This window comes from Aquila chrysaetos, chromosome 12, assembly GCF_900496995.4.
Source record: "Aquila chrysaetos chrysaetos chromosome 12, bAquChr1.4, whole genome shotgun sequence".
Lineage (NCBI taxonomy): Eukaryota > Metazoa > Chordata > Aves > Accipitriformes > Accipitridae > Aquila > Aquila chrysaetos.
The window spans coordinates 37,905,845-37,932,859 of NC_044015.1; the positions used below are offsets into that span (position 1 = coordinate 37,905,845).

General features: G+C 46.9%; 1 protein-coding gene across 7 annotated transcripts; it reads right to left on the reverse strand.

Moving 5' to 3' along the window:
• On the reverse strand, positions 1 to 25,345 carry FYB2 (FYN binding protein 2). 7 transcript variants are annotated; one of them, XM_041127933.1, is made up of 20 exons: positions 24,564 to 25,081; positions 18,952 to 19,720; positions 17,758 to 17,952; positions 16,634 to 16,667; positions 13,744 to 13,844; positions 12,952 to 12,980; positions 11,651 to 11,682; positions 10,701 to 10,785; positions 10,201 to 10,354; positions 8,342 to 8,459; positions 8,199 to 8,242; positions 7,828 to 7,897; positions 5,764 to 5,847; positions 4,444 to 4,472; positions 3,602 to 3,662; positions 2,939 to 3,031; positions 1,236 to 1,320; positions 772 to 928; positions 589 to 622; positions 1 to 144 (listed from the first exon to the last, which is right to left on the reverse strand). In XM_041127933.1, exons 1-20 carry the CDS (start codon positions 24,759 to 24,761, stop codon positions 135 to 137), a joined length of 2,382 nt encoding a protein of 793 aa, XP_040983867.1. In that variant the 5' UTR covers positions 24,762 to 25,081; the 3' UTR covers positions 1 to 134. The 7 variants fall into 7 exon arrangements, with proteins under 7 accessions (XP_040983867.1, XP_029887850.1, XP_040983864.1 ...); XM_030031990.2 differs by having other exon boundaries at positions 1 to 181; XM_041127930.1 differs by lacking the exons at positions 1 to 144; positions 589 to 622 and having other exon boundaries at positions 629 to 928; positions 24,564 to 25,345.
• Between the last annotated feature and the right edge of the window lie 1,670 nt (positions 25,346 to 27,015).

The window sequence follows — 27,015 nt, forward strand, 5'->3', positions numbered from 1 at the left end:
TAAGTGTAAAAAATAAAACTTCATTTACATTCGCATCATCACTCCACGGTTGACCAATGTGGGCTCTCACGGATGCGGGAAGCACAAAAGAGACCTTCAGGGATGCTCCGGGGGGAGAGCAGCTCTCGGGGCAGTTAGTACTGTCTGTCTCAAAAAAAGAAAGTTTCACAGCAATGGGCACCTGGGCAATAGGAGGTTCATTTGTATCAATTATGCATGAGCATGCAAGGAAATGATATTGCAGCAGGGAATTCAAGGGTGTGTTTTGGCAAGGCGATGCACACCGAGTGGCCCATGTTTGCAGCAGATGTGAATTAATATGGCATATCTGAAGGCAAGTCAAGAATCTCCAATTTATACAAGTCATGACTGGTCGGGGCTTTTTTTAACTGCAGTTGGACTGAAAACCTGTATAACAGCAGAATAGCAGACTAAAACTGGAAATACTTATTTAATATTTAATACTGGCTGTTTACATTAACCTTCCCCTGCCTTCAGAAGTTTTAAGTACATTTCTCCAGATCTCAAATATCTATACACAGGAAGGAGAAGAAAATATGCATCATAATAAATAAAATCTGAGTTTACCTGAAGTTCAAATGCTCCACTAGAACATACCCAACTGAGAGAAGGGGAAAAAAAAGAAGCAAATTAATAAACTCCTGAGCAAATAAAGGCACAGCAGCTAAGCACAAAGAACATACTGTTGCTTGCTCCCAAAAACTGGATTGCAAAGTGACCACCCGTGCCAGAGACTTTCTGCAAACTTACATCTGCCCTCCAAATTGCGGCAAATCACTGCGTTGCCCTCCGTGACATCGATAACGTCCAGCTGTTCTCCAGCTGTGACCGGGAGATCAACTCTCCGCTTACTGGGGACCGAGCACTCGGCAGTGGCTGTGTTGATGACGTTGATCTCCTTATCGTACTGCAGAAAAGAAAGAAACCCACAAGTTATTCTACACTTGTGTGCAATGTCTTTAAGGGCAGTGGGGAGGGATAGAGAGAAGAGATTTCAGGATGGGTTGTGAGGCTTTGTTTGGGGCTGAGGAGGGGGAAAAAAACCCCAGCAACATCCCTGATGAAGATCCCAGATTAGGGGAAAAGGCAGCAGGTCAGTGGGACATCTCCCCCAGCATAGCTAAGGACCGACAACTTTCCACCACGCATCTTCTAAGCATGACGCATGCTGCTTTCCTCCCCCGACAAAACTAGCTCTGTAAAAAGACACGTACCATAAATGTTTCTCTGAAAAACTTCTCCTCTTTTTCCATCTTCTTGCTTTTTTCCGGATTACTTTTCTTGACTTTGAAGATATTTCTGCATTGAGAAAGGGAGGCACACACACTTCCAAGCTCCATTTAAATAACCCCTGGCACGCTGGGAAATTCAACCCAGAGCCTAACTCCAGCCTTGCCTGCAATGAACTCATGGAAGAGCAAAGCACGCCGTTCACATCGCTATTTTTCATAAAAGGATGAATATACAACTCGAATCTGTTGGTGAGCCATTTTGTATCTCCATTTGGACCAACTGTTTTCTCTGTAAGCAGCGTGGGAACAAACAAACTCTCTAGCATCAAATGTTTCAAATCAGCCATGTTTTTATAGAAGTCAACAATTCACTTTTCCCTCAGCGGTTTGTCTCCTTCTGGTTTTATTTATATTCACACATAAAGGGTCCCCAGATAACTCTCATCCTGAGTCATTTATGGAAGTGGGGCTTGACACAGCTCTGCAAATTTTTGTTGCTTTTTTAGCACATGGAGGAGAAAGTCACCCAAGCAGACATTTATACTGCACTGTAAAGTGAAAAACAAGCTCATAACCAGCTTAAGAAGAGCAATGGCCGTTCATGCTGGGGCACTCCCTGAGTATGGAGATGCCACTCTTTCTGGTTTGCACATGAAATTCCAGCTATGGCCTTCATTTTAAAACTCAGACAGGAAAAAAAAACAACCAAAGAAACAAAAAATACCCCCGTGCAATAAATTATTCACCCTTGGCTAACTTTCATGCGCTTAAAATTAAGAGGAGGGGAAAAAGAGCTGAAATTTGGGACTTCTATGCTGTGAAGAGATTCCTCCTTGGCAGTCTCAGCCTGCAGGACCTGCGATCTCTAAGGAACAGCTGAAATCTCATCGACTTCCTGATAGTCTGTAAAATTATACGCATGACTTTGCACAAAACAACAAGTGGTGTTTGAGCAACCCCATGCAGGAGCTCTGTGGCGAGAACCTAGAAAATAGATCTCTGATTTGCATTTGTTTGAAGTCCCAGGTATTGGGTCATGAAAAAGCTCATTGCAATGCACACTTTGCTGATCTAAAAGGGAAATGGAAACTCCTACTTCCATGTGAATTTTTGCAGCACCACCAGTAACAAAAAGTTTTATTTTTGCTTTTATGCACAAATGGTGCAGCCAGAGGCAATGCAATAAACCTAACTGGAAAAAGAAGACCCAAGAAATCAATACTTTAAAATAAGGGCAAGGGGAATGCACAGGCAATTACTACGCTGTGTACAGGGCTTCTAAACACAGTGCTCTTGCCACAACAGCAATAGCTGATCCACGGAAATCAAATATTTAATCAAAGCACAATTAAAGAAGGAATGGGACTGACCAGGGCAGAAAAGCAGCCAAAAATATAGCAAGTAGCACTTTTTTGTGTTGACTAAGTGGGACCACATGATGCAACTTCAGGATAGGACCCTCAGGGTATTCCCCAATTGCATACAGCTCAGATCCAAGAGTTTGGTTTGCCCTTAAGATATTTTCTGCAAAGTTTCCTGAAACCTGGGTTCAAAGGGAAAGGACCCTCGAGCAGCAGCCTAACACAAAATGTTTGCACAATCAGGGGCATCCCGCTCCTGCAAATGGCTCAAGAGGCGCACATATGAAGTTAGACAACATGGGAAAACAGAATGAAAATCAAGACCTTTCCACATCATTGCTGCTTTTTCTTTTGTCCTTATCCTCTTTTGCCATCAGAAATTTTGGCATCCAGGTTTTGTACTTGTCGTCCTTCTCTCTGAGAGGAGGGGAAAGAGCCACACAGAAATTCAAGTTTTCTCCAGCAGACCGTGTCCCCTCCCCAAACCCGTGTACCTACAAAGTCATGATTTTTCTCTCTGTCTCCCCCCACAACCACCACTGAAATGCAAACACTTGCTGCGATTTATACCAGCACGCGCTGCTGCCACAATCATCTGGCAGCAAGACATCAAGACATGCTGTTCCTATTAAAAGTAATTTTTCTGACAAGGAGCTTGCCAGGACGGGGCTGATTATCGGGTCTGGGAGCCGGAGTTTTCCTTCCTTAGGAAAACTATCTGAATTTTCACGTTTCAGGGAGCGGTTCTCTCCTTTTCACATCTCTGGCACTAACTAGGTAACATTGAAGAAACATTTTGTGGGATGCTACTTGCCAAATTAAACACACATAGAGAGGGCACCTGGACTGTCTCCAGAGGACTGAGTCCCGACCAGCTCATGACCCTCAGTGGCTTGCAGTACAGCAGGCTCCCCAGGGCACAAGTTTACACCAAGAGGAACATCTCCTTGGCCCAGGGCCAGCCCCAGGAGAGGGCACCTTCCTCACCTCATCTCTCTCTGCCCCACCTCGACATCGTCGTACACCATGTCCTCCTGGGAAACAGCTGCTGTCAACCGAAATGCAACAGAGAAAATTATTAGGAGATGTCGTTCTGAGCCTGGTACTCAAAACAATGCATCGCAGAGGCAAATTGGGGCTGCTGCTAGTCGCCCAACCCAAAGGTGCCAAGGCAACGCAAAAGGAGGATCCTCAGGGCTCCAAAAACCAGGCAAAACTCCGGCACAAGGCAGGGCGCTTGGGTTTGTTAGTTGTGTTTATGGGCAGTTCTCTGGACGGGTTTGGCCATCCAGCTCCAGAGAAGGAACAGGAGCAGCGGCAAAGCCCCAACTTCATGCTGTAGCCAGCCCAGGCAGGGCTTCCACCCCGAGGACAGGGGTACGTTCACTCCAGCACCTTCTCAAGGCTTGATTAGTGGGGACAGGTTTTGAGTCCTTCCCCATTTATGCAAGGCATGAACTTGTCCCTCCAGCAGGCAGCGATAAATAGTTTTACAGAGAGCTGTTGGAGCACAGTTCACTGTTAAACACCACTGCCAGCCTGGAAGCAGTAGCTCAGCGTGGACCGCTTCACACGTTGCCTTCCTCAAGGTATTCAGATCTGCAGGAGGAATGCTCCTCTTCAAAGAAAAAACATCCAAAAATGGGCAAAAACCCCACCCTCAAGTGAAGCACAAATCTCTATCAAGTCTTCAAAGTTAATGCTGCCACATTACATGATTTTCAGAATGGCATGATGCGTAAAGTTGATTTTCCATTGTGCAATACATTTGCCTCTTCATACATCATACACACAAATCCCCAAGAGTCAGATACACGTATGTTGCTTACCTAAATTTGGTACCGAAATGGAAAACAATCTGCGGATAGAAAGAGGCTTTTAGAAACAAGTTTGCACATCAGCATCGCCCAAAAAGCCACAAGCACCAACAAACTAGCAGCGCTTGCTGCTGAAGCAATAGAGGCAGGTCTAGGTGCACGGGCTCTGTGAAACCAACCATGTTTGCCAGAGTTACGTCCCTTGCTAAATAAGCATCTCCATCCTCTGGCAGCAACAAGAACCACGCGTTCATCAAGCGCGTTATGAAAGGCCTACATTGCATCCAAAGAACAGTCCAAATCGGCAAAAGCACCCTCCTCTGCCCACCCCTACACCCTTTCCCAATAGCTAGAGGGGCGATGAACAGTTGGTAACTCTAGTCAGTAGTAAATCCCTCCTTGTGGTCCGCCAATATCACGGGTTGCCCAGGAATTTAAATGTGACAACAATGGTAGGTATCTAAGACGTTTGCGGGAGCTTTAAGGGTTCTTTGCAACAAAAGAATGGCATGAAACCTGGTGGCTCCTTCCCTATAAAGATATTTAGCAGTAATGCAGGAAGGAGCCACTGACGTGGCAGAGCACCTAGCGTGAAAAGGTTTTTAAGTAAACCGAACCTTCCTCATATAAAAGAGGAAAGGGTTAATCTGGAGTTTCCAAAGAAATAAGTCACATTGTCCTGGACTTCAGGCACTGTGCCCAGGGTGAGGCACATGCTGGCAGTGGTGGAGGACTGGTTCTGCAGGCAGCTCGTGTGTGCTTGAGGAAAAGGCAGTTTCCGTGGAACCTTAACCAGGGTATTGAAAGGATACCCAACAGGGCACTATAGGAACTTATACAATATCCTCTGTCCTAACTTGTTAGACTACAAACTCAATAGCAAACTTTTTCAGCAGATGCTGTTGCCAGCTTGACTATAAATGGTACTTGGAATAAAAAACCTCAACCCTTAAGAGCCACATCAGCAAGCCTTTGGCTAATCCTGGCCCACAGGTCTAGGCAGCAGGTTTTACATTTCTATGTTCCCTTGTGTACCTGCGTCATGCTGAGGTATCAGAAAGGTACCAAAGGCAGCAGAAAGCCTATGAAAACTTGGACTGTAGGACAAGCTTCTGTAGATTCCTCATGCCAGAGACTTCAGAGAAGCTGCATAGATGGACCATCGGCCACATCTGCCACAGCAGGTCCTAAAGGGTTGATAGAAGCACTTTTGGCATATCTTTCCCAATAAAGCTGTATTCCTTACTCCTAGACGTCCTGCTCTCAAATTATTGCAAATATGAATGCTCAGGTTTGGAGAGGAAAGGGGTTGGATAGCCAACATTTTCTTACCTTAAGTTTTCCTTGAACCTGGTATTCTTCAGCTTCAACTTTTCTATCTTAAACAAGTTTCCAAATCTCTTTTGTTTTTCTGTTCTGTCCAAAAGAGAAACAGATTTTAAATTAAAGAGGCACTACGCGCTGAACTATGTGAGAGTTGCAATACCCGTAGCCCCAGAGATCCTGAAGCAGGTAAAGGGAGGTCAGCAGACCTTAGACCTCAGCTCAGCAGCAAGCTTTAAGCCTTAACAGCATCATGCGGATGAATGATGGATTCAATGGGACAGGCACCAGCACAGCAAAAGGTGCTTAATTATGAAGTCCAAGCTCAAACCTTTGCTTAGCTATAAACTTTTCTGGGTTAATTGAAGTTGTCATTCTCTGACCCAATAACTACAGAATGAGCCAGGTTTATCTGGAGAAAAAGTTCCTGATGAAAGGGACAAAAATTGCCCAGAAGCATGCAGTGGACATTAAAGGAGGACATCAGGAGCATCTGTCTGTGCCACCCTCCATCACACATTTCTATCGTGTATGCTTTTGAGAAGGACTTTACACTACACACACTTCTCTCTGAACCTTACAGGGGGTTGCAAAGCTACACAGCGATTTTCCAATAAAGTATCTGCAAACAACCAAGATCCTCACATGGGGGACATTACCCATGCACAAGTACTACTAAAAACACTTTATGTGTATCAGCACACCTAATTCTGCACATGGGATCAATAGAAAGATTACATAAAGACTGGTTTGGGGATTAAGACACTGACCTCCAAATGAATTTGTGAATTTGGTCCCACCTCTAGCTTTGTCATGAAATTCCCTTGCAAACCCAGCAAGATGCACTGCTCTTCTGTGAATTAGCAATAGAGTTTAATTTCTGCTGCCGTTCAGCACCCATGTGCAGAGAGGGGCAGAAGAGGCATGGGGACGCTTCCCAGCGGGTGCTCGGTCCGGGAGGCAGATGCAGATGCCAGCACGCTACCCGCTGGCCGGACAAGACCATGCACCTCCACCACACGACTCCCACGGACAATTTGCAGAGAAATGGCACTTCGCCTTTTAATAACTGCCCAGTCACCTCCAGGGTTTCAGGTTTCCCGTGCCTTTTTCCCCTCCTTGACCCACCCAGGCTCTACATGCACGCATAAGCTAGACTTGAATCCAGATGCAAGCCAGCATGAGTCTCACATCCGTAAGGGAAAATCAGATGTACAGCAACACCTTATTATTCCTCCCACACTGCTCCTTAGAAGAGAACCACCAGATGCACTCGAAGCAATCGTGTGCAGCATCCCCAGCCCATATGCCATTCCCAAAGGCTGTCTCTGTTTCTCACAAAGGGATGCAGGAAATCTTTTACTGCACGAGGGTAGGGAACCACACAAAGCTAATAAGTAAAAACACAACTAACTTCACGTTTCACCTCTTAATCCATTTGGGAAGCTCAGGCAACCTATAAACCTGAGGCTGCAAAACTCATTGCTTTTATAACACACCCTGTGGAAGCAAATATCTTGAGAAGCTATATATATATATATATATATATATATATATAAAAAAAAAACAAACCAGGTTGCAAGTTAGTTACAGCATGTCAGCCTGGACTCCTTTCAGCTTTCCAACCCTCTGTGATCTGAAATGTGAGCATTTTGTCCCTTTTTATGGCGACAATGTTCCCCTTTGTCCTTTGAGCATTACCTCTTTCGGCACACAAAAAAAAGGTGCCGTTTCTCAGCTATAGCTGAACAACACTTTTGATCAAGAGAAGGCTAGCAATACTGTCCAGTGTGTTTTATGCAAGAAGAGGTCTGTAAAGGGAGTACTTCCAATGGATGGAGAGTGCTACAAGCTCTAATAGAAAGGCCTCGCTGCTCAGGGATTTAATTTTGGTAACTATTTTTCCTCCCTAAGTATCAGCCAAAGTGGAAAGAGGGAGGACGAGGGGGAAGAAACCCACCCATACAACAATTTTTCTGCAGTTGCATTAGGAAAAAAAAGGCTTCCAGCCAGTACCTGGCATGGGAGATCAAGGCAGTGTTTCAAAATACAGGCTAAGAAATTGCAACTTACTCCGTTTTTCCTGGATTATCACCCCCAATCTCAACATCTTCATATGTTTCTTCATAGCTGTTTCCTGAAACTTAAAACCAAGGCATACCATTATCACAAACCACATTCAGTAGCGATGAGGTGAGGTTTGCTGGACAAATTGCACCCAGGCCGTTACATTTTACTCTTACAGGTTTTGAGGTCGCTCAAATGAATTCCATGCTAGACACGTGTATTGCTCCCCACTGGTTTTAATGGGAATTTAGAGCAACCGGGCCAGAAGGAGACACTATAGATGTTGAAAGTTAAATGAAGCTATTCACATGATCTCCCAGGGACCAGCCCAAATTAAAAGCAGCTCCCATTCGAGCTTCCCCACGTGCTGCACTTACTGCTGGCTGAAGCAAACGGACTTGAGGCATCTGACGCGTGGCTGCTAGAAGACAGAAGCATTACATGGGGACGTGCTGCAGCGTAGTTTTTAAAAGACATTTCATAGACACAGCCATTGCGAAGAGCCCCAGTCCATACTCACAGTCTATCTTGCATTTCCTCAGCGTCATCATATATCTCCTCTGGAGACTGCCGAGTGTTTTGGTTCAAGGCTGTTCTTTCTACCCCTGGATTTGGAGTGCCAACATACACATACTGCACTGGAAATGAGAAAGGACCTTTGCTTTAGAAGCTTTTCTGAGGAACTTCTCTCAGGGCAAGGGCAACTACTGAGGGTAACAGTTGATGCCACAACAAATAAGAGCCTACAGACATACTTCCCATTCCAGGACCCCGGGAAAGTCTCTGCTCTGAGCCACTTTGAGAAAGAAAAGCAAAGAATTTTAAAAGATTTTAAGTTTTAAAACATTTGACTTTAAAATATTTTAAAGTTTGAAAATATTTTAGGTTTAAAAAAATTAAAACATCTATCAAGATTCTCAGTTGTGGCAGCTCTGATCCAAATGCTGCTCAACAGAAGACATCCCAAGAGACTAGTCATGGATGTTCAGAGGATTGATTGAAGGGACAGCTTAGCAAGGTTGGTGGAGATGCTGAGATCCAAACAACGGGCCAGTCCATTGTGAATACACCTGTAAATCAACATCTAGGAAAGGAGACGAGGAGGGCGAGTATCCCAGAGATGTATTTCACCAGGAGCTGGAACCAAGCATGAGAGTTGCACCTCATGAGGTTAGAAAAGGATTCTTACCGGAGGACTCTGTTAAGCGGCAATATTAAATCCTTAAAACCGATTTTAGAGAGTTGGAGTAATGTAGAAATGCAGCCACACAAATAAAAGCAGGTAGTGTTTCTAAATGAACATGGGTGCACGCAGTAGGTCTCACCAGAAACATGCACCACCACAATATGGTCTAGTTAATGGCCCAAATTTCTGCAAAACATTCAAACTCCCATGAAGAAGAAAAGGAGGTGGGGTGGGAACCAAACAATTCTCCACATCAGCCTCTCTGATGAAGCAATAGCAGGACGCTCACCATGAGTACTTTAAAAAAAAAATCCCCACAGAAATTACCTCCAGCTGTTCAAAGGTCAAGCAAATCAGCAAGATTTCTTACGAAAACAGATGGCGACCAAACCAGAAAATTATTATGAAGTGATTGAAAATTAGAAAAAAAAACGAGGACCACACCAATAACAACAACCACAGCCGCAGTCAATTTACACTTTCTCCTTCACACTCCTGGTCTGTCCACAGAGCCCAACAGAGCTACTTTTCTCTCTTTCGTCTTTGAAATGCTGCCACATCATACTAACAGCTTGCAGAGGCAGGAGTAAGCCTTTGCGGAATAGAGCCCATGCACACTTATACCTGAAGTTGCAAAACAGCGTTTACAGAGGAGACATGACTGGGTTTAATTGTGCAGCTAAGGTGCATATCATCCGCTCTGGATGCTGTCTCAGAGCATCGTGACAGAAGGAGCCCAAAGTCAAAAAAAGGCTCAGTGGAACTACTAAGAAGATGGAGCAAGGAGCCATCATCCATCTTAATAAGGGACATGGGGAGACTTCAGGCTCTCATCCCGCTCACGTGCGTTTCTACCACAAGCCTTAGCCAAACCCTTTTCTGAGACTCAATAAATTATGAGAAGCAGAGGAGATGGATTTCAGCTCTCTCGGATAAGTGCAATCTGCTAGAAAAACAAACACCTCGGTTTGAGTTACGCAGATGGTTAACCAACTTAGGAAGCTATTTGCAAAGCCAAAATAAATTATTCAGACCAGAATACAAATGCGCATGCAACCTTTTGCCCTGGTTTAACTAAATTGGTTCAAGAGTTGCATCCAAATTTAATGTTATTTCCCATATGGAAGAGACATTTGGGCAACAGATGGGGCTGAGGATTGAGGAAACACTCAACAGCACAATGAGACACTCACAGAGCTCCGCGCCGTCTTTTGCCAGCCCTTGTGGGGTAGGATGCTTTGCAGTCTGGGTACTGGTCACATCCTGCTTCGCTTGCGGGACCTTCATCCCACCTCTACCATCTTCCTCGGTCTGACTAGTGGGAGACACGTATTCATTTCCACCTGTCTGAGATCAGACATTTTCTTTGGCCAATACAGTCTTCAGAAACAGCTTTCTAATATAAGTTAATTTAACTTACATACATACATCTATAAGATTATGTTATCTTTCTGTGGACTTAAGACAGTTTCATGCCCTTTTCCATCAGGGATTTCTGGTAGACGTAGGTGCTGCTTGGCAGCACTGCCTGTCTTTTAGACAGTAGCAGCTGAGCAATGGGCAGGCAAAAGAGAAGGCAGCAAACCTCAGGTGATTAAGGACTCAAATCTCAACTGTTTCCTGCTGAGCGGGAGGACAGAAGGAGAAGAGGCACCCCCAATAACTATTAAAAGTAGTCTCAAGGATACGATACCTTGAAAATTTTCTTTTCTTCCTGTTTCCCTCCTTCAAGGCTTGGGTTTTCCTCTTTTTCATCCTCTATTATAGCTCTTCCAGGACTAAAAATTTCAGAAATGAGAGAGATCTGAGAACAGAGACACTTTAGCAAAGTCGCAGAGAGACAGATTGCTTTATGACTGTGCCCACATAAGCAGCTCATTTTCCTTTTGAATGAGGAAGATGCCAAAAAGACCACCAGTACTAAAAGGGCAAATCCAAATCTAAAGGCCACTGGTTACTTGGGGTAATAGCAATCACTCCTGGAGAAGAGACAGACTAAGATGATTGTTTTCTAGTAGCAGGAATGGACAAGCTAGATCCATTTGCCAGTGGTGGTACCTGTCTCACAAGACTTGCCTCTCACCACACTATATGGCAATTTAGGGAAGAAGATACAGCACCAGGAGGCAGAACATGCTACATTTTTCCCAGCATCACAACATTTCCCACTGAAGTGACCCCCTTTTATCACATGAATCTTCAATCCCCATTGAAAAAAGTCTTCAGCCAGTGACAGTAATTAAACACTGCAAGGAGATTGAAACGTGACATTCATAGGGTGAAATTCAGTGTGGACCTTGCCTTACCACACAGCTTTGGACCTGGAACTGGGTGTCCCTCTTTGAGAGCCTCTTACCTCTCCCTTCTTATACTGAAAGAGTTCAGGTTTCAGCAGGAAAAGACAATGTATTTTCTTGTGTGCCAGAGCAGAGAGAAAATCTCCCCTCCAGATATGCTTTAGAATGAAAACAATCTTAGAAACCATGCGAGCTGACACAGAAGAGCATCATCGTCTACATTGTCCTGCTCCTGTCCTCAAATATAGGAAATTTCTTTCTATTTACTGAGTGTTACAATATTCTAACCCTAACCTGAGTTAGTTGTGGGGTTAGAAGAAGCTTGAGAGAAAGGAAAGGAAATTACCTGGATTTGGCAATGAGAAGAGTCTTCTGTTTCTAGAATAAAGAAGAGGAAAGCCTTCAGCCACTGTGCTTTTTTTCAACAGTCAAGCTTTTATACAAGGCCTCAACTGTCATCTAGTATTTAAAGATATATTTCTTCAGAAAGCCCAGAAGCATTTTACGTTTGGAATAGTCATCAGACAAGGATATTTCCTCTACTTTGCAGGACAGAGGATACACATATTGACAAACTATGCAGGGATAATAGAACAGTGCAAAGGATCAGGCCAATGAAGCTACTGGTCAGAATGAAAGCAATTACAGGTTGGAGACCTTACAGAAGAGGAGGAAGGTTGTTTTAATTAAAAAAAAAACTTTCTAACCTACCATAAAATAGGACTACAGCCAAGCCAGAGAACCTCTCTGCAAATCATGCACAGATAAGTGCATTTGGAAACCTGTGCTATTTCCTGGACAATGTGATTGCTTTGCAAGTCAGGACTTGAAAGTAGAGTTTGACATTTTCCAAGGAGCAGTTTCCCCTCTTTTAGTAGAGCCAGAACTGATATCCAGTACGTGATCATCTCCTGGCACGAAGTGACGTGTTCTCTCAGCCCAGCCACCCACTGTGAGCTTGGCCATGCAGCCAAGCAGGTCTTCTCTAGGGAGAGCTGTAGCAAATCCTGCCCTGTGCAATGCGCTATCCTGCCTTCGCTGCAGGATATCTCCACTGCCAAGGTGAACTGCCACCCCCTTTGCAGCCAGGGTAAAATGGAAAGAGTCAAGTTGTAGTCTGCAGCAGAGATATCCCTGCAGCAGGGGATGAAAACCCGTACAGTCGTGCCCACAACGGTTGCCCTTGCTTATGAGCCAAAACTTGAAGCGTGCTGCCACGACAAGCAACCTGGCTCAGTTTTGCTTTTATGCCTTTACAGAGGGATTACCAGCACCCGCTTGCCTTTGGCAGGAGCTTCCAGAGCAATTCAGTGGATTTTTCCTCCAAGAATTCATGATCTTGATATCGGTGCTTGACACTTACTTGGTCTACCACCAACATCCAGATGGTGTTACCGCTTCCTTACATGTTTGCAGCAGAGGTCAAGGGAACTGACTCTCTCCCCTAGTGTGTTTGGAAACCTCATTAGTCTTCATGTCCCCTCTGCAATTTCTTATTTATTTTTTGAGAGTCTTCACAGACAACATACATAAAGAAATACTTGGAAGATAAGAAATACAGATATTAAAAGTTTCTAAGATAGGAAAGCATGGTATGTATGATACAGTCAAGCCTGAAAGATCAAAACTGGCTGTGACGAGACTTACCTTGTGTTCTTGAGGCTTTGCCTTAGGTACTAGAAAAGATATTTGTGAATATGTATTACTTTTTAGTCCATGTTAAAGTCACTGCACTTTAAGTTGCAAAACACAAATTCAGCCCAAATGCTCAGCATCCAGGCACACATTCACCATGGTACATTCGCCATGTCCTGCTGGCCAGGGTCTTTCAATTTGCTCTTTAGCATGGGCTTACATTCAGAGAACTGTGGCATCAAGCTTGTCTGGCTGCAGTTTTCACAGCCGTAGGGGCAAACCCAAGAGGGCTGTGGCAGGTCCCCCCAAGGAAGTTGCTTGCCTCCTCTTCCAATGGGAGAGAAAACCAATGCACAAGGCAGAAGCTAACCACCCCAAAAGGAGACAACTTTGAAAAATGTAAAAGCAGAGCAGTGACAACTCCGATTGATAGAGAAAATTATACTGGGAAGAAGTAGTGATGGAGATAGAAAAGCTCTGTACCCTGTACGCTTCTGTTCCCATGAAGATGCTGAGGTTTGCCTCACTATCTTCTTTTCTTTCTCTTCTACATAGGTAGCGTCTCATGACTTTTTCCCCACTGCAGCTTTACTGTAAGCACCATTTCACCACCAAAATGCTAACTTCTTTTTTGTCTGTGCCCCAACGTCCTCGCACGCTGCCAGTGCACAGAGGGAACATACAGACAGTCATCTTTGGTTACCCAGACTAATGCGCAGCTGCTTTTCTCAACTTGAAGAAACTATTATTTCCTTTTTTAAAGGCTCTATCCCAGATAGCATGTAATTCACCTAGCAGTCTTGCCTTGCAAAGTACCTTCAATGACAGACAAGGTTGTAGTGTCCCCAGACTGATTCAGGTACATCGGGGTTTCTTCGTAATTATGCTGCTCTTCAAGTTCAGCACTGAGAAGGTGAAAGAAAAGAGAGAAGAGATTTTTTTTTTTTCTGGTCCTTTTAGAAGCCTGAAAAAAAAATATTCTTCTTAAGGACAAATAACTCAAGCGCTTTGATACTGAGCCTACAAGAAAGTAAAGTGAAATCAGGAATTCCTCGGAGGAGAGGAGACCCGTGCCAGATGCAGGGCTCGGCCGAGCCTCCCCCCGACTCCACGCTCTCACTGCTTTTCCTTCGGGAGGACAGGCTGTGTTTTTAGGGCTCAAAGCACATCAGGGGACTTTATACTGGGATTACGGTCTTCTGCCTACAGCGATCCCCCAAGTAGAAACAGAACAAAAAATCCAAGGATATCGGAGTGCAGCAATTCTCAAACCTACTACAGCTACTTTAAAATTAATAACAACCCAGTTGCACTGTCTGGCATGCTGTTTGTCACTTAAGGAAACAGGAAAGGGAAAGCAGAGTTATCAGAGTGTACATTTAAAGGTCCTGCTCCCGAGTTTATCAAGCCACACGCTCCATGCCGACGCGGCGAGTGGCATATGCCAGCCGTGGGAGGAGGCAAGGCGTCACAGCCCCAGCACCACACGACCTCAAGTATTGGGCTTTCCAGCCCAGTCCCCATCTCCTCATTCTCTTTTTTCCTTTCCTCCTCCAGAAATTCAAACTAGTGTCATTTGGAAATAGGTGCGGAGAGAAATCCAAGCCTTCCCGGATTAGCCAGGCAAAGCCCCAAGGCTTCCCCTCCGCCCACGGCGGCCAGAGGTTTTGGCAGCTCAGGAGTGTACTGGGAAGTGGCAAATGCACAAGGTACAGCTTGTAACACATGCGGGGGACAGGGTAGGGTGGTGAAAGAGCATCAGGAAGAGTTATAGTGAGAACTTCCATCTTTTAACAGTAAGTCTATTATAAACCTCAGGGAGGGTTTGGTTTTCCGTGAATCACCCTGCTGTCACAGCTCAGCTTCAACAGAGTAAAGACTAAGTAGTTGTTGCAAACCAGAACAAGAGGAACAAGAAACTCAAGGTGCATTTTAACAGTAGTGAAATCAGAGTAAGAAACGACACCTAAAGTCAAGCAGAAGCTTGTGCTAATGCCAAAGGCTGCCCTAGCCCCCTGCTCTCCCCTGCAGCCCCCCAGCACTGGGGGCAGTGCCTGCCAGCTGGCTGGTCCCACAGCATGTTTTGGACACGTAGGTCCCACTGAAGGGGACACACATATACATATTACATTAATACTGCAGGCAGATATTTTGTCCCCAGTGCCATCGCTTGAGGAAGAGAGGACCAGGAAAACCCCTGAGCTTTCACTTCCCCAGCCCAAGCCCTGGATAAAATAGCATCCTGGGAGCTTGGCTGGACACCAGACAGCTCTTATATATACCACAGTGCTACAGCGGACCTGAAATACAGCTGAGCTGATGGATCCCTAACTAGCATCAGTGAAAGCAGAGTGTTTATCCCCAAACAAGGAATCAGAGCTCAAGTTTAGTCAGCCCAAGCAACTACGTCAGGGTCTCTAAGAGACCAGACTTCATTACAGGTGAGGCTTCGAGGAGGGGAATTTCTGCCCCCAAAACCCCATGATTTTGCTTTTATGCTGGAGTTCATTTAATTCATTTCCCCAGTTACATCACATGGTTAATATTTAACAAGTGACCTATTGTAAAGACCGTATCACAAGTATTAGAGCAAGACAGCTGATCTTGCTGCAATATATTACTAGGACAGCTTCCTTGTGGTGCATGACAGCTTTGGAGCTGGTTATTTTTTGACCAGTTCTCTTCTTACAAGTACAGGTTAAAAGTTAAACAAAACACCAGCCAACGCTGGCAGGAACATCTCATGATGTGAAAAGCACAACTTGCTGTGTCGATAGCTGCAAGAGTTCATTGTTTGGGCACAGAAAGTATTTTAAGAATTCATCTCTTTTTGCTTTGGTTCAGCCATTCTGTTTCTCATTTTCCCAGCTGTATATTCATGCAGCTAAGGCAAAACATGTATATGAATATTTTTCTCCACTTTTGCTGTTCTTGTGGCGCAGAACCAGCACCACTATGCAACCACTCATGACAAGTCAGAGACATACCAGAAAAAGTCAGACTCCCCTTGTATACAAAACCAATTGTGTCTGTAAGATTTTTGAGCCGTTTCAGACATTTGTGGTATCAGAAGCTGAACCCGTCAGCTCATGTTCTCCAGTGACTTTGGACCACCACTCAATAAAAAACTCACTTCAGCATCTGGAGACAGCTGAAGTCCTGGCGATGGGGAGGGAAGGCAGTGGCTCCTCTACCCCAGCTGTACCGGCTGCACAAACCCACAGGAGGGCAAGCTCCTCCGCTGCTGGCAAAAAAAACCCCAACACCTGCTGGTTACGCCAGGGCTTTGTTTCAGCAACAGTTTGCAAAAGCGTCTCTTTCCTAAAAACACCGAGTTGAGTACATGGAAAACAGGAAGTGAAAAACACACGGGTGCTGTGCGATCTTCGCCACCAAAGCCCTGGCAGTGTTTTCCCTCCGACCAGCTAAACCAGACCTAATGACACACGGGTAGCGTTCTCCATGCTGCTCGTAAAGCCCAGAGGAGAAAATAGGGATGAAGCTTTCTACTTTAGCAGAAGGTCATCCCGGCCAGCTTTGAGCTTCCCATGTAGGTTTGCACAATCCCTGGAGCAAATATTGCTGCCTTTGGGAGCGGGACGTTCCCTCCAGACTGCACGGGGATGCTTCAGCATCACGGGATGGGGATGCTCCCGTCACCTACGAGCCACACGTTGCCTCGCCACACGCTCACCTTTCGGGGGTCAAGTAATCCTCTTCGTCAGCAGCTGCACACAAACACACAGAGGATTAGCGTTTGAAGGCAAGACTGCTCTCCTACAGAACACCGGCAGCAGCGACCAGGAGGTGTGATGGGGACAGCCTTTCCTCGAGGCAGCACGCCAAACACAAAGGAAGGCGTGAAATGAGATTGCCAGCAGAAACTGGGGATGTGGCTATGTTAATATGTCATTATTTTATGTTTCCAGGCAACAACCTCAGCCTTTCTAGAGATCAATAATTGAGCAATATTGAGAGGGCATGGAGACGACGACATATAAATGTAACTAATTTCCTCCATCAAATTAATATATTTAGAAAAGGCAAGGAGGTTAGAAAAGACTTTCAGGGAAAACCTCTCTCTTTCCGTCTCATTCTTATCAAGGCCAGGGCAGATCAATAAGCACTGGCACCGTAAAGCCAAAGAGAGTTTAGCTGAGCCCTTCCTAGAAAAGCAGCTCCATTTGAATTGAGCAAAAGTTGTGCCTGAAGATCTGGCTATAATTAAGCCTGTAACTATAAAGACACACTATTTAGCAGCTTAATAAGTGGTCCAGAATATTCTGTTATGCAACATCAATAGGGTTTTATTATGGGAAACTGAACTTTTGCATTTCTTGATGTTGGAACATTTAACGACATTGCTCTCTGTTGTATTTAAAGCAGAAGGGGGGGGGTGATTAGCAGACCATTTTCTACTGATTTTATTGTGCCTTCCCACAGTTGTGTGCTCCAGAGTCAAGGAACTTCCCATTGAAGAGGAGTGATAAAGATCAGCTCGCCTCATACGCAGCTGCTGCTGCTTTACAGCCAGCTGTAAACCGCTCACAACATGCTGCAGTTGGGAGGAAAACGGGTTTCTGCATGGGGTATGACGTCCAACCTGGAAAACCAGATCCCTTTTCCAGATTAGGAGCAAAAATCGGTCTCACTGAAACTGTTGGGCTCTTTTCAATGTTTGAGGAAGATCTTAGAAACAAGTAGCAACGTCTTACTTCCATGCGCTTGGAATCGTGGCGTTATAGATGTCAATAAACTGCAAATTATTACTCATTTTCTGCAGAACAGCTTTGGGGAGAGAGACTAGAAATCTCTTACTTGTTTCATTTCCTCTGTGGACCAAAGGCACGGCACTTCGGAAAGCACTGAGATCAAACTTCGGGGGTCTTGCAGGTTTCCCAGGGGCAGGACCCAGAGATTCCACTGAAGGGAGAGGTTTAATTCTTGGCCACTTGCTCCTGGGGCTGTGAGAGCATTTTCCTGCTCCAGGCTGGCAGAAGGGAGGCTCTGATTCTGCTCCAGAGAAGCACGAGGACAGGCAGCAATTAGCCCTCATTTATGCAAAAATCCATGTAGGATCATTAGTTGTTATACGGACATTTCTAACCATCTCTGCTTCCTCCCAATTTCAGCATCCCCATTACACAGCAGGGCTCTTACCATGTTACCAGAATGGAAAAATAAATGGAAATGTCCATTTTTACAGATTTCTACAAAGTTAACCATGTTGGGGCCTCAGCTCTCGACAGCTCCCTTCCTCTAGATTATAAAATACTAGCCTAATTTTCTGTACCGATAACATTTTAATCTGCCAGGATTTAGTGGCATAGCTGTTTTCAATACACAGTCTGAGCAAGGTAGCTTTCCAGGGTAAACAAAGACTTAATCTTTTCAGTGCCCTGTCACTCGGTGTGACGTTAGCAAGGGGAACTTCATGGCATTCGAGTTTCCTAGCACCGGTTTCTGTAAGAAATATTGCAAGGAGTGTACGCTCTCTGAGGTCAAATATGACCTTTTGCAAAGCTGGAAGGGTGCAGAGAGGGGTTTCAAGTTTAAGCCATTTTAATTTGAACTAAACTGTCTTTGCAGAAAAGCCAAGCCTTTATATGTCAGTGTGAAAACCAAATAGCAGGGCGTAGTCACATTCACGTTGTAATTGAGAAAGGCCAAAGCAGACCAAAACTAAAGATATTCCCCTGACTTCACCCTCCTTCCTACTTTCAAAATTTGGGCAATTTCTTGAAGTGAATTTTTAAAAATTTGGTGGAGATGGGGACCCCTCCCTTTACCCAAGCTCAGCAGCAGTTTGAGACCCCTTTTTTTTATCTCCAGGACCTCCAGGTAAGGACAGGAGCACTCCAACGGGCCACTTTGGCCTCTCATTTAAGGGTCCAAACTCATAACAGCTTTTCTCTCCGACTGCTGTATCCTGCACTTTCAGAGCACCTATACACATTTATGCTCATATGCATATATATATATGCTTATTGTTAAGAGTATAGCTTACTATACCTTTCTGGCGCTGAGGTTGCTCTTCTGGTGCACGATAACCCGGCTGGCAGAAAACAGTTGCCGCCGCGCTCTCAGCAGCAGCTTCATCCGAGCTCCTGTGTCCTCTGGGAGCCTGGGGAAGAGCCGACCCGCTGCCGCGCAGACCATCCTTCTTCTGGGCAGGCAAGTCCAGCGTGGGCTCGCTTCCAGACGGTCGCATCCTGCTGCCGCCCAACGCAGCGGGAGCACGCATCACCCTCTGCTCCGGGCAGGGGTGCACGTATAAGTTTGCCGCCCGTTGGGTTGGGAGCATTGCACTTGCTTTCTCGCCGCGGGATAAAGCGTTTTCCCACATCTGTAGGGCGTGGTGGAAAGAATTTGGGAGCGGAGATGTTTGGGCTGATCCTCGCCGGTCAACGCAATAGGATGGCAGAGGCTTCCCTGGACCGTTCTTGGGAGAACTCAGCCCTTTCTCCAAGACGTTGCCGTTGTGCTCTTCGTTGTGTTCCGTCGGCTCCACGTAACCCAGCTGGGCTCGAGGCCACGCGGAGGGGTTGCCCTGGGGGTGCGCGGAGGGTTGGGTGGCAGGATGGGCAGGTTCATCCTTGGATTTTAGTATTACCGCTTCTTTCTTACTCAGGGGCAGGGGCTTGGACACGGCATTCCCTCCAGAGCCCAGCTTGGGAGGGATTTCAGGGGGAGGCTTCTTGCGCGGCTGCACCAGCTTGTTGGCCAAGTTGGAGTCATTTTGAAATTTCGCTCGGAGGGCTCTGAAATCAGTCGCACCTTCCTGGGTGGGGGAAAAGAGGAGAGCACAAAATATCTGCTTTCAGAGGTGGCAACAGGCAAGTTACATGATCGTGATTGTTTCAGAGAGAAAGAGGCCACAGACTCCACCCTGGTCACCAAGGATATGCAGAACTTGATGAAAATTTTAAAGCAGGAGAGGAGAATTAGCACATTCAGAGGATCCTCTGAAGGCTCACAAATCACTGATAAAGGCAACAGAGCTGAGACGGGGGAAAACACAGAAGCAGAACATGGAAACACAACCAAGCAGAGCCAGCGGGACCAGCGGAGATGGCTCCTGCTCCCCAACATCACCCAGTGTTGGAGAATCTCCCTCGGGACAACTTGGCAAACGCTAAAATGAACGTCAGAGCTTCCTGGCAGAGGTGTTGTGATACCGCTTATGCACCTGCTGGGAAGGAAAGCTGCACCTATTTTCAGTACACAAGCACCAGCCGGGGGAGAGGCTGGTGCTGCTCCGGAGATCCCCAGTCCATCCTCTCAACCATGGGAAGAGAAGCACCAAACACCCTCCTTGGTGGCTTCAGATGACCCCTGGGACAAAAGCTTCTTCCTCCACTGTGTTGGTTCAGCTCAGGATCCCCACGGCTCTTTGGACGCTTCTCCCCTTGCTGTTATTCCCACCTCAGGAAGCTGAGGACATACAAACCAAACACACAGCACACAATTGACAGCAAGAGCATCTCCCGGTCCGGGTGATGAATACTGGCTAAGATACTCAATTCCTCCCCCGCACAGTTACCAGAGCCCGGGTTACATACGATTTTGAACAAAGAGAGCTAATCAGTGACAGCGTAGTTTAAAAGGGCACCGAAAGAACATTTTGTTTCAGGCCTTTGTCCCCAAGTGTCTCACCGTCCCATGCTGGAGAAAAGGGGACCACAGTTTTTGCCTGCAATGTCGTGGCTTAAATTCAGCCCTGAACTGAACTAGGGAGAAAATATGAAGAAAAAATTTACGAGCTACTTAAGTCCTTGAACTGCTCTATAACTTTTTATATGCCATGATTACATTAGGTGCACTACTCTGGCACTACTTAGTTCAGTGCAGAGAACTGTAAGGCTTCACGAGAACCTGTCTAATGAGGAAATTGGAAAAAATTATCTAGGACAGAACTTCGTTATTCTGAAAAAAGCCCCAGCCTTAAGTGTTAAGGCAGAACAGATGAATAGCATACTGAGGTTTTATTGCATTTAATTGCACGATTTATTAAACACTGACAATTTCTCTTGAATAACCCCTTTCACTGACTTTATTACTTTCACAGGGTAGTGCATGATGTAAAGAACCAACCCTTGGGGGAGAGGTTTGAATTGCTCCAATTATATTTCATATTAGTGGTCAGCGGCATGATGCCGTGTAAGCTGCCCAGACAGCCTGATCTAGCGGCGAGCCGATGGGAATGAGAGTTTTCAGAAGCATACGGAGGATGAATCAGATTTTGGAAAAAAAAATAATCCTACATGTACCAGATCCCTGCAGCGATGCCAGACAGGAAATAAAGCAGCGAGGTGCCCTAATGCAATTGCACCGAGTTTTTGCACGTGCTGCAGCAACAGTTGAAGAGTTCAATGCTGTTTACCTCTCCTTACCGATTTTCTTTACCGCAGCGCATAGTTCCTCATCAGTGCCCTCGGAGACAAAGAAAACGGAAAAGAAAAAGTACCTGCATGTCTCAACGTGCCACAGGCGAGGTGGACTCATGCGAAACCGGGTTTTCGGTCAGGCCTCTCCCTGGCACTGGCTGTGACAGAAACGGCTGTGACAGTCACTAGCTTGGCGTTACCTTTAATTAGAGAGGGATGGATACGAGCCTCCCTTCTTCCCTCTCAAGTTGTTATTCCTCTTGCCTTGAAACGGCAGCTTCAAATAATTTGCCTAATTAACTGGAAGATTATCTGCGCTTAATGCACTCTCGGTGCCCTTCGCTAGAATATCATTTCCCCCGGTTTGCAGCCCGCTGGGATATTCACACCGATGCCACGAGCAGAGCCGGCACGGGAGGGACACGTACGGCCCCCGGCCAAGCACACCGAACCTCCCGGGAGGACGGGGGTTAAATTGCAGCCCACGGCCACCTCCTGTACACCCACACCCGGCCAGAAACCCTCTCCTTCCCCACAGAGCTCCCGCGACTGCCGCTTCCCTGCACAGGGCTGAGCTTAGCGTGGCCCTCTGAGGTGCGATGAGTTCTCCCGGTCTCAGCGGGGATGATTTTTCCATCAGAGCCGGGACCCTTTCAAACCGCAGACCCACCCGTGCAGCTCTCGGGTTTAACCCGCGCGCCTTAAGCTAGCTCAGGGAGATGCTCAGCCTAAACGCGGTGCCGAGCGGGTCGCAGGCAGGACACGCGGGAAATCCCAGCCCCGATGCCCCACCAGCCCAGGGAGGGTTCAGTGCAGCGGGGAGAGGTGCTCCCCTGTAAATTAGACCAGCTGACAAGTGGGGAGAAGACGCTAATAAATTTAAAGGACTGCCAAAAGCTCACAATGTGTGTTACAGCTACATCTGGCCAAATAATTCACTGCGAATAATAACAGATTTGGCAAAAGCCCACGCAAGATGAGAGAGGGAGAGAATAAAAAGGAAACAAACTTCCACTGGCCGGAAAGCTATGAGCATTACGGAGTCAGGGGACAGCTAAACTTTCCATATTTTCTCCCTATAAATAAAATGCTCTTCTAACATTAATATCATTCTAGGAAGCAGACTAAAGCTCAGCTTAAGCCTATGATAAGGATACCTTTTAGAAAGAGCAGCAACCGGAGGTTTGTGCTGATACCAAGGACTAACCAAAAGGGATCTGAATTCTCATTAGTTTTCTGCAGTCGCTTTTCTAAAACGAATTGACACCAGAAAAGAAACCCCATTCAAGACGTGACACGCAGGACAACCGAGAGGAAGCGCTGCATGTTCCCCTCCTGAAATTTTTCTGGTTTCATGCGTTCTTTATCTTAATTTCCAAGGGAGCTCCCGTGGGTAAATGTTTAATCAGCGTTGCCCTCTACCCGGCAGCAGGGCGGCTGGACCCGAGCCCAGGCACCCCAGGCACGCTGACGAGAGCACGCCGCAGATACTATCTACTCATTAACCCGCCAGCTTCTCCCAGGAAAAAAAAAAAAAAATCCACTCTACTTTTTGTTAAATTAAGAGGCAGCAATTGCAGCTCATCTCGGAGCAAGGGGGCAAGAAACCCGGCACCGGGAGCCCCTCAGCCCCAGCTTTTGGGCAGAAAAGCTGTCCCTTTGTGGTTTCCAGGCAGAGCAGAAGCAGCAATGAGAGCGTGCACCTAACCCCGAGGTTAAACTGCTCCCAGCACTTCACGGAGATAACAGCCCCAAGCTACGAATAAACAGCGGAAAAATCAAGCAGCAAATATTTCACCCGGGCCAAGGGCAGAGGAGAGAGAGAGCCGCCCATTGCTGCGGCGAGGGTGGAATGGAGCAGTGCCCCGGCAGTTACCACATCCATCCCTTCGCTGCTCCGTGCCGGCTCCAGCAGCTCAGCCTGGCAGCATATTTCCCTGCCCCTGCCTCCGGTCCGGCTTCTTCCCGCTCCGTCGCCCGTCCCTGCCACCTCCAGAGTACCGGGTGAGGCGGAGCGAGCCCAAAAACACACCTGGGCCAAGGCATGGGTCTGCCCCCGGGGCGGAGAGAACCTCACCTGGGCAGGGCTGTGCTCCCACAGGCTCAGCCCCGCGCGTCTCCGCTTCCCTGACCTGACTCACGGGTTCCCCGAACCGCAAACGCCAACACGGCGGCCGGCTTTGGATGGGCTGAGAAAGGGAAGAAGCGGGTTTGGTTCGCTTTTTGAGGGAAAGAACGGCGCTCGCCCTCGGCGGGGGTGCCCCTACGGCACCCGTGTCCATAGGGTGTCCGTATACGTGGCAGGTCTCGGGTCCCTGCTCACACCTGGGGCAAGCGAAGCTGAGCGGACCACACGAGTCCCACCATGCCCAGCGATAATCCTCACCCCACATCTTCACAGGTCTCCCCACGGGGGACACCCACCCTAGTGCATCAGCCCAGCCTGCGCACAAGGCTCTTCTCCAAGCCGAAGCCAGAGACCTCGGAGTGATTAAAACAGACATTTCCCCAGAGGAACCAAATGTTTTCTTCATCTCTGGACAGCAGAGCCCAGCAAAAACAGTCGTCCTCGCTGAAGCCCACACATATTCCCTGGTGAAGCAGCTCCTTTTCATGGTGAGCTGTTTCTCAGAGTCCTAAGGACAAACCAGTTAAATTAGGGCAAACAAGACTTTTCCCATCACTGGATATTTCTGCCCTGGAGAACAGCCGGAAAGGATCTGTCCAAACATTGAGCCCATGTTTTTTTACAGAGCATGTCTCCCAGGAAAAGCAAGGCTGGTATGCTTGGCAAGAAGAGAACTGAGAGCCCCAGGACTTTCTTTTTCCATCCATAACTGATCAAATATTATTTCATCTTTCTCTGCGGGAGCGCTTGATGTTTTCCTTCGAGCAAAGACGGCTGCTGCACGGAGCCCAGGTGCTCGGTGGTGTTCAGAGGCGGCTCTCGATAGGGTTTGGGTGGGCAGGGAGCCATCGGCAGCCTCGACAATACTCACCCATCACCAGCTGCCCCTAATCCCACGTACCAGGACACGGCACATCTCATTCCCAAAGAGCTGCTTGGAAAAGAAACCCTGCAGCAATAGCAGGCCTGGAGGTTAGGGGAAAAGGGACTGGTAAAGCATGTCTGTGATGGGGAGGATCTGCCAGCAACCTATACGCATATGATTGTTTGAAGGTGTCCCAGATTCCTCTCCACTGATTTGAACGTAATGGGTGCGATACATGACTTACGGATGGACGTTCCCCCCTCTGCACATGGGCATTGAGAAAAGCCTTGCCCCAAGCATCCTTAATGCCCTTTGGAGTGGGACTAATGCTCTCACAGCCTAACCTGACCCTGCTTTCCAGAGCCAAGCCTGAGGAGAGCTGGAAAAAAAAAAAAAAAAAAGGAAAAGAAATTGGGGGGAAAAAAAAAAAAAAAAATCTCATTCATCAGAGACATGTCTCGAAGCGCGAGTTTCATTCCTCGCCACATGAAAAGCCCTGCTGCTGCGTGGTGGTCTCAGAGAAGAAAGCGGGGGTCCTGCCGAGCCGGGAGTTGGCAGGGAAGTCCCCCAAGCCAGGGCTGGAGTCACGGCGTGATGAAAATGAATGCCGGCTTTGTGTACAGGTAGCTGGGGAGGATTTATGACCCGCCCAGTGGTATGAACACGGGCCGTGAATTAAAGCACTGTTGGAGAATCGGGAGGTTGTGACTTCAGAGCCGTGGTCCCGCGAAAAAGGACAGGGCAGATTCTTCTATATGGGCTCTAAAAATAAAAAGAAAATGCCAAAAGTTTCTTTAAAACATGCGTTTTGTGATTGCCAGCCCTGGTGGGATCCCACTTGCCTCACCTCCCTTTGCCAGCAGCCCCCGGGCTGCCATAAATTGCACCGGGCTATAATAACTGCACGGGGAGCACGGCGCAGCCGTGGTGTTGTATAGATCAAACACTGCAGAAGTGGAAGCCGACTTTTTCCTCTGGCTCCGGACTTTTCTGGGGAACGCCTGATGATAAAGAGCTGGCGCTGCTCTATGTAAGTCACCTTTTAATGGGCCACATGGCACAATTTCCTTAGAGAAACTAGACAGATACGTCAGGACATGACAAAATAGGACTTTACGCTCTCTCCAAAACGCTGGAGGGAAGGCAGGTAATCCCTTCGATAGCCCTTCCCCTCCTGTCCCACCTCTCCCCGCAGTGCTGGTGCCTCCCGTCGGTCCCCACCAAGCTGCAAATTGCCGTGAACGGCAACGTCCCAGCAAAACACAATGACCACCTTGTCCACCGCCGCTATTAAACAGGCAGCAGTTTGGAGCAGGAGCTTGAGGTTTGGTCTGGGTTTGTGTATCAGAGGCACCGACCCAGAACGGGAGTTCCCAGGTACAGCCCCGACTCGAATAAAACCACTACTGAGAGCACCAGCACCAAACACTTCCTAAGCATGCATAATCTCCTCAGAACAAACAATTTCAGCCTGTTTAAAAAGGTAACATTTTATGATTTGGATGGGGTTTTTGCAGTGATGCAGTTAGTATCTTATCTAGACACATCAGTCCAAGGGCTGCAAGCACAGCATTCAACAGACTTATTTTCCCTTCATTATTCTTTTCAGCTACTTAGTGACTGGTGGGATTTGTCGTATCTTATAGGTATAGTATACAGATTTGGGATTTTTTTTTGGTTTTTTTGGATTTCACTGAGCTGTTATTAGAGACCAGAAACAACAGCAGATCTTGGGAATGTGATCTATTCCTAATCTTCCACACTTTTAGAAGTGTGACTGGTGAAGACCAGGGAAATTTTGGGGCAGTCCACTCTTCTTTGGAAGACAACTAGGTTCAGGTATTGTCCATGACATAATTGGTGATAACATCAGCTCAGTGTCATAATATTACAGGTTGGGGATGGTCTGACAAGTTATTTTCCCTTGTCACAGCTACTGGCCTCGCATGTGGGACGGCACTGGGGGAAGGAGATGGGGCGCAGAGCGAGGGAAACGGCTGCTCCTGGGCGCAACGCAGTAGGGTCTACAGATCTGAAAAAACACCTCAGAACCCAGAAAAATGGGCAAAAGCGGATAGCGGGGCACAACCTCATGCTAGGGGGAGGATTTCGGCTCAGTTTTTATGCCTTATTCTGTCCCCAGGAGGGCTAGAGCAGCCACCCCAGCCCTGTTCCCTGCACATCTCACCTTTTTTCTGCCAGGAGGTCATATCGTGGTTTTCCAGCAGAGGGGGAGATAGGATCACTTGTTCCACCAGCCAGCCGCTCGCTCTGTCTTGCATTACTGGCATTAAGGAGAAATTTCAGAAAATGCAGTATTATTAAACCCTGCATTCAAAAAGCTAACACTTGCTTTTACTGGCCAGGACAAAGTGTTGTTTAGGAGGAGCCAGTGTAGGTACTCGTCTGGCTCCTTCAGAAGTTCTAAGATCGGCCCCATGGAAGCACTGGAGCTGTCGAGAAAATTAATTTAAAAGCCTTGCAGTGTTTCAGGTTTTTTATCTGGGCAAGCTACGAGGTTGCCTCTGCAGTAGGGCCCTGATCCCACAAAGGCTTAAGTGCATACTTCTTTTTTAGCAATATAACCCAGATAATTGGTCATGTTGCTTCAGGCTGTTTGCTCTGGTAGAAGGTATGTTATCAGACCAGTTCGGTATTCATTGACACCAAATGAGGCCTGGCATTTCCAGCACTAG

Excerpts from the sequence above, each read along its gene's own strand:
- FYB2 (XM_041127930.1), bottom strand. The coding sequence starts at position 24,761 with ATGAGATTTTTTTTTTTTTTTTTCCCCCCAATTTCTTTTCCTTTTTTT. Across the intron at positions 16,668-17,757 it reads CCACAGAGGAAATGAAACAA|CTGCTGACGAAGAGGATTAC; the intron begins GTAAGAGATTTC and ends GTTTGTGTGCAG. Across the intron at positions 3,032-3,601 it reads GTGGGGCAGAGAGAGATGAG|AGAGAAGGACGACAAGTACA; the intron begins GTGAGGAAGGTG and ends CCCTCCTCTCAG.